Source organism: Salmo salar, chromosome 11, assembly GCF_965601325.2.
Source record: "Salmo salar chromosome 11, fSalSal1, whole genome shotgun sequence".
Taxonomy (NCBI): domain Eukaryota; kingdom Metazoa; phylum Chordata; class Actinopteri; order Salmoniformes; family Salmonidae; genus Salmo; species Salmo salar.
The window spans coordinates 34,575,001-34,582,500 of record NC_138301.1 but is presented as its reverse complement, the minus strand read 5'-3'; the positions used below and the strand labels follow the sequence as shown (position 1 = coordinate 34,582,500).

Below are 7,500 nucleotides of genomic sequence, written 5' to 3'. Positions count from 1 at the left end.
TGTCTCTCTCTCTGTCTCTCTCTCTCTCTCTCTCTGTCTCTCTCTCTGTCTCTCTCTCTCTCTCTGTCTCTCTCTCTCTCTCTGTCTCTCTCTCTCTCTGTCTCTCTCTCTGTCTCTCTCTCTGTCTCTCTGTCTCTCTCCTCTCTCTCTCTGTCTCTGTCTCTCTCTCTGTCTCTCTCTCTCTCTCTGTCTCTCTCTCTGTCTCTCTCTCTGTCTCTCTCTCTGTCTCTCTCTCTGTCTCTCTCTGTCTCTCTCTCTGTCTCTCTCTCTTTCTCTCTCTGTCTCTCTCTCTCTCTCTCTGTCTCTCTCTCTGTCTCTCTCTCTGTCTCTGTCTCTCTCTCGCTCTCTCTCTCCGTATCACCTCTCTGATATATTCTTGCTCTTGTCTTCCTCTTGTCTCTCCTTGTTGTTATTGTCCCCTGTCCTCCCCTCCTCCAGGAGACTACAGTGAAACAGCTCCAGTCCCCCCTGCCCCTCCCCACCACCCTCCCCCTCCTCTCAGCCAGTATCGCCACCACCAAGACGGTGATCTCCAACCCTGTCCTCCACCTCAGCAACCACATCCATGACATCCTTCACACCATCACACAGATGGAGCTGCCTCCACACCCTGAACTCATGGACGACAGGGTATGTATGGGTCTGTTAGTATGACAGCCTGGGGGTTCAAACTAAACACACATTTAAAACATACACCACTAAACTGCCAACAGAAATGATTGTCACAACGAGACTTCATTGGAAGATAAATCCCCACACAGCAGACCTTCATTCATAGTCTCATGTTGGCAATTCAACGAGAAATGGTTTGTTCCTCCATGAGTGAGATGAGTGTAGTTTGTCTCTCTCACCTCTCCAGGTGAATCTCCTGCACACCCTGGCTGCCTCTCTGTCTGCCTGCATCTATCAAGCCCTGTGTGACAGCCATAGCTACAGGTACACACACACACACACACACACACACACACGTTTTGATGACCTATAGTTTGAGTTCATACTGTCATTTCCTGTTGTCATGACTGTCTGATCCTGACCTTGGCTTGTTCCCATGGTACCTTGCAGCAGCCAGGCAGAGGCCAATCAGTTTACAGGGATGGTGTACCAGGGTCTGCTGCTGAGTGAGAGGAGACGGCTACGCACCGAGAGCATCGAGGAGCACGCTACACCCACCTCTGCCCCCGCGCAGTGGCCAGGTACACACACAGCTCTGCCCCCGCGCAGTGGCCAGGTACACACACAGCTCTGCCTCCGCGCAGTGGCCAGGTACACACACAGCTCTGCCTCCGCGCAGTGGCCAGGTACACACACAGCTCTGCCCCCGCGCAGTGGCCAGGTACACACACAGCTCTGCCTCCACGCAGTGGCCAGGTACACACACAGCTCTGCCTCCACGCAGTGGCCAGGTACACACACAGCTCTGCCCCGCGCAGTGGCCAGGTACACACACAGCTCTGCCTCCGCGCAGTGGCCAGGTACACACACAGCTCTGCCCCGCGCAGTGGCCAGGTACACACACAGCTCTGCCCCGCGCAGTGGCCAGGTACACACACAGCTCTGCCTCCGCGCAGTGGCCAGGTACACACACAGCTCTGCCCCGCACAGTGGCCAGGTACACACACAGCTCTGCCCCCGCGCAGTGGCCAGGTACACACACAGCTCTGCCACCGCGCAGTGGCCAGGTACACACACAGCTCTGCCCCCGCGCAGTGGCCAGGTACACACACAGCTCTGCCCCGCACAGTGGCCAGGTACACACAGCTTTGCCCCGCGCAGTGGCCAGGTACACACAGCTCTGCCCCGCGCAGTGGCCAGGTACACACACAGCTCTGCCCCCGCGCAGTGGCCGGGTACACACACAGCTCTGCCCCCGCGCAGTGGCCAGGTACACACACAGCTCTGCCCCGCGCAGTGGCCAGGTACACACCCACCTCTGCCCCCGCGCAGTGACCCAGGTACACACACAGCTCTGCCCCGCGCAGTGGCCAGGTACACACACAGCTCTGCCCCCGCGCAGTGGCCAGGTACACACACAGCTCTGCCCCGCGCAGTGGCCAGGTACACACACAGCTCTCCCCCGCGCAGTGGCCAGGTACACACACAGCTCTGCCCCGCGCAGTGGCCAGGTACACACACAGCTCTCCCCCGCGCAGTGGCCAGGTACACACACAGCTCTGCCCCGCGCAGTGGCCAGGTACACACACAGCTCTGCCAGTCACAGTAAATGAATGTCAATCTAACCATCGTCTGAGCAGACAGCTGAATGGACAACATGACTGCTATGTTTGCTGAATCTGTCAAGATGTTGGGAAAGAGGGAAGGGGAGGGAGGACAAAAAGAGAGGACAAAAATAATTGCATTGAGAGAACAGACAGAGAGGACTGATAGAGAGGGAGACAGAAACAGAGAGAGAGAGAGAGAGGACTGACAGAGAGAGAAAGACAGAGATGACTGACAGAAACAGAGAGGACAGAGAGACAGAGATGACTAACAGAAACAGAGAGGACAGACAGAGATGACTAACAGAAACAGAGAGGACAGAGAGAGAGACAGAGATGACTGACAGAAACAGAGAGGACAGAGAGACAGATGACTAACAGAAACAGAGGACAGAGAGATAGAGATGACTGACAGAAACACAGAGAGAGATGACTGACAGAAACTCAGAGAGAGAGGACTGACAGAGAGAGAGACAGAGATGACTGACAGCGAGAGAGAAACAGATGGTACTGAGTAATAGCAGCTCTGTAGCCTGTGGGGAATAAAACAGAAGGAGACGCGGGGATGGATGGATGTGTCACGCCATCTCTCCACTGTTAATATGTTGCAGGAATCTTATTACAGCACAAGTCTGTGGTTCTGTAGTACATATTCCTAATAATATCATTAGATCAGTCTAATGTGGTTCTGTAATACATAACTCCTAATAATATCATTAGATCAGTCTAATGTGGTTCTGTAGTACATATTCCTAATAATATCATTAGATCAGTCTAATGTGGTTCTGTAATACATAACTCCTAATAATATCATTAGATCAGTCTAATGTGGTTCTGTAATACATAACTCCTAATAATATCATTAGATCAGTCTAATGTGGTTCTGTAATACATAACTCCTAATAATATCATTAGATCAGTCTAATGTGGTTCTGTAATACATAACTCCTAATAATATCATTAGATCAGTCTAATGTGGTTCTGTAATACATAACTCCTAATAATATCATTAGATCAGTCTAATGTGGTTCTGTAATACATAACTCCTAATAATATCATTAGATCAGTAAATAAATGTAATTACATGAAATGTATTATATGAATCTGTCTGTCTATTTCCCCACCTCCTCTAGGTGTGTCCTCTCTGATTGCTCTGGTCCAGTCAGCCCAGGGCGAGGATCAGCCCAAGCTCAACGTGTTGCTGTGTGAGGCTGTGGTGGCAGTTTACCTGTCCCTGCTCATCCACGGGCTGGGCATGCACGCTGGCAACGAGCTGTTCCGCCTCGCTGCTCACCCCCTCAGCAACAAGATGTGGGCGGCCGTGTTTGGGGGTGGTGCTAAAATCATCATCAAACCCAAACGGAACGCCGAGATCACTCCAGGTAACTTAGTAGACCCCTCTGCTTGTAACCCCTTACCTCCTCTCTACCTCCTCTCTCTACCTCCTCTCTCTACCTCCTCTCTCTACCTCTCCTCCTCTCTACCTCTCCTCCTCTCTACCTCTCCCTCCTCCTCTCCACCTCTCTCTACATCTCTCTACCTCCTCTCTACCTCCTCTCTACCTCTCCTCCTCTCTACCTCTCCTCCTCCTCTCCACCTCTCCTCCTCTCTACCTCTCCTCCTCCTCTCCACCTCTCTCTACATCTCTCTACCTCCTCTCTACCTCTCTCCTCTCTCTTCTCCTCTCTACCTTTCTCCTCCTCTCTACCTTTCTCCTCTCTACCTCTCTCCTCCTTTCTACCTCCTCCTTTCTACCTCTCTCCTCCTCTCTTTCTCTCTACCTCTCTACCTCTCTCCTCCTCTCTACCTCTCTTTCTCTCTCTATCTCTACCTCTCTTTCTCTCTACCTCTCGCTTTCTCTCTACCTCTCCTCCTCTCTACCTCTCTCTTTCTCTCTACCTCTACTCCTCTATACCTCTCTCTTTCTCTCAACCTCTCTCCTCTACTCATTCGTTTATCTTTTGTGTTCTGTCCTCTGTTTTCTGTCTCCCCTTATCTTTGTCCTCTCTGTCCCCTGTTGTAACATTCTACTTAACCTTTAACCTTTACCTCTCTCATTCTCTTCCCTACTCCCCCCCCTCCCTTCTTTCACCACCCTTTTTTACTCATGCCTGAGGCTGTGAAATCAGATGCAAGCCCCTCCCTCCCATGACTAGCCAGGCATACATAACTCCTCCTCCCCTCTCCCCACCCTCCTCCCCTCTGTGACAGTTGATATTGAGGCAGGTAGGCCTGAGCAGGGTCCTCCCCCCAGCCCCAGTGTCACCCAGCCCCTCCACACTGATTCAGGGGACACAGCAGCACCTAGCTGTGAGTAACAGAGCTCCAGTGGGTTTGCAGTGCTGGGTGCAGTGATAAACAACAGTGCTGGGTGCAGTGATAAACAACAGTGCTGGGTGCAGTGATAAACTACAGTGCTGGGTGCAGTGATAAACTACAGTGCTGGGTGCAGTGATAGACAACAGTGCTGGGTGCAGTGATAGACAACAGTGCTGGGTGCAGTGATAAATGACAGTGCTGGGTACAATGATAAACTACAGTGCTGCTGTATTGCAGTGCAGTAAATGCCACTAATGTGGTTTTCCCACTCTGTCTGTTCCTCAGAAAGTTAGCTAGTGTTTTCTGCAGGGATACTATTCATTGGAAGGTCATGGTTCTCTGAACGGACAGAAAGAGATCTGTCTGTCTGTTATTGTGTGCTGTGGTCTCATCTCATTGTATCGTGCACCTGAGTGTGTGTGTTTGTGCAGGTGTGTTTGTGCAGGTGTGTTTGCATGTTTTCCATCTCATCTCATTGTGTCATCTCTATCTGTCTGTCACCATAGCAGCAGCAGGTAAAGCTAGAACGGACTCGTCATCGTCAGTGACCTCTGAACCTGACTCAGGGACTAAGGCTAAACCAGGTACTCACTGTGTTTCAGGTCTGGGTTAACTAACAGTGTATTTCCACATAACACGATAATTTGGATAGCCATGCTTGTTTTGTCCTCATGTGGGTGCTAGCAAGCAGACTAGGCATCAACAGCCAATCCAGTAGGGGGTGGAAGCTTGAGTGAACTTTGATTGGTCGTTGGTATATCGCAGAGTATTTGCATAAATTTCTGCTTTCTCCAACTTTGTTCCCGTCGTATTCATGCTCGCATCGCCCAACCATCCCCCGCCCACTTCACTTCCCTCCATTGAAAATGAATGGGGCACCGTTGTTTCATCGCCCCCATCGTGTTATGTGGAAATGCACTGTAAGGTTTAACCAGGTACTCACTGTGCTTCAGGCCTGGGTTAACTAAAGCTAAACCAGATACACTCACTGGGCTATAGGTCTGCCTTAACTAAGGCTAAACCAGGTACACTAACTGGGCTATAGGTCTGCCTTAACTAAGGCTAAACCAGGTACACTAACTGGGCTATAGGTCTGCCTTAACTAAGGCTAAACCAGGTACACTAACTGGGCTATAGGTCTGCCTTAACTAAGGCTAAACCAGGTACACTAACTGGGCTATAGGTCTGCCTTAACTAAGGCTAAACCAGGTACACTAACTGGGCTATAGGTCTGCCTTAACTAAGGCTAAACCAGGTACACTAACTGGGCTATAGGTCTGCCTTAACTAAGGCTAAACCAGGTACACTAACTGGGCTATAGGTCTGCCTTAACTAAGGCTAAACCAGGTACACTAACTGGGCTATAGGTCTGCCTTAACTAAGGCTAAACCAGGTACACTAACTGGGCTATAGGTCTGCCTTAACTAAGGCTAAACCAGGTACACTAACTGGGCTATAGGTCTGCCTTAACTAAGGCTAAACCAGGTACACTAACTGGGCTATAGGTCTGCCTTAACTAAGGCTAAACCAGGTACACTAACTGGGCTATAGGTCTGCCTTAACTAAGGCTAAACCAGGTACACTAACTGGGCTATAGGTCTGCCTTAACTAAGGCTAAACCAGGTACACTAACTGGGCTATAGGTCTGCCTTAACTAAGGCTAAACCAGGTACACTAACTGGGCTATAGGTCTGCCTTAACTAAGGGTAAACCAGGTACACTAACTGGGCTATAGGTCTGCCTTAACTAAGGCTAAACCAGGTACACTAACTGGGCTATAGGTCTGCCTTAACTAAGGCTAAACCAGGTACACTAACTGGGCTATAGGTCTGCCTTAACTAAGGCTAAACCAGGTACACTAACTGGGCTATAGGTCTGCCTTAACTAAGGCTAAACCAGGTACACTAACTGGGCTATAGGTCTGCCTTAACTAAGGCTAAACCAGGTACACTAACTGGGCTATAGGTCTGCCTTAACTAAGGCTAAACCAGGTACACTAACTGGGCTATAGGTCTGCCTTAACTAAGGCTAAACCAGGTACACTAACTGGGCTATAGGTCTGCCTTAACTAAGGCTAAACCAGGTACACTAACTGGGCTATAGGTCTGCCTTAACTAAGGCTAAACCAGGTACACTAACTGGGCTATAGGTCTGCCTTAACTAAGGCTAAACCAGGTACACTAACTGGGCTATAGGTCTGCCTTAACTAAGGCTAAACCAGGTACACTAACTGGGCTACAGATCTGCCTTAACTAAGGCTAAACCAGGTACACTAACTGGGCTATAAGTCTGCCTTAACTAAGGCTAAACCAGCTATAGGTCTGCTTTAACTAAGGGTAAACCAGGTACACTCACTGGGCTGTATAATAATGTCTGGAACAGAATTAATGGTTCATATGTGTTTGATTCTATTCCATTATTTCCACTCCAGCCATTATTATGAGCCGTCCTCCCCTCACCAGCCTCCACTTCCTGGGTGATCTAGTGTGGATCAGTAGTAGCCGTGATGGTGTACTATAGTAACCGTGTTGTTCCTCCATTGGTATGTTAGTTACTAGCATGTGATTGTGGTATCGTAGTTAGGTGCCCTGAAATAGTTTGTGTGCTTGATGAAAGCAACACAACTGTAATTCAACATATTTATTATTACTTATTAGATGTGATGGTAGACAAACTAATTCTGAACATCAGTTCTTCTGAATACGGTTTTGGAAACAACCTGTAGTGATCAGACATTATTAGCAGATTGTGTCAAATAAAAATAAAAATGCTTTTGTGTTCACATTTAGACTTGATAACTTTTTTCTTTGAAGTCAAGTGTTCTTTCAGGATGTGGGTGAAAGGAGGAGGAGTGGAGAAGAGGAAAAGAGGCTGGGAGAGGATGAGGCGAGGAGAGAACAGCGGAAAGGAGAGGAGGGGAGAGGCGAGGAGGAAAAGAGGCTGGGAGAGGATGAGGCGAGGAGAG

At 49.3% G+C, this 7,500-nt stretch overlaps 1 protein-coding gene across 9 annotated transcripts in view; it reads left to right on the top strand.

Moving 5' to 3' along the window:
• Positions 1–7,500, top strand: part of LOC106562546 (dmX-like protein 2) — a 105,101-nt gene that overhangs the window by 58,221 nt on the left and 39,380 nt on the right. For 5 of the 9 annotated variants that reach the window (XM_082957884.1, XM_082957883.1, XM_082957881.1 and 2 more), the window contains exons 36-39: positions 439–630; positions 860–936; positions 1,063–1,193; positions 3,350–3,598. In XM_082957884.1, coding sequence (XP_082814010.1) covers positions 439–630; positions 860–936; positions 1,063–1,193; positions 3,350–3,598 — 649 coding nt within the window. Of the gene's footprint in view, positions 1–438; positions 631–859; positions 937–1,062; positions 1,194–3,349; positions 3,599–5,041; positions 5,120–7,500 lie in introns of all 9 variants that reach the window. The other 4 variants (XM_082957882.1, XM_082957877.1, XM_082957878.1 and 1 more) reach the window with 1 other exon arrangement.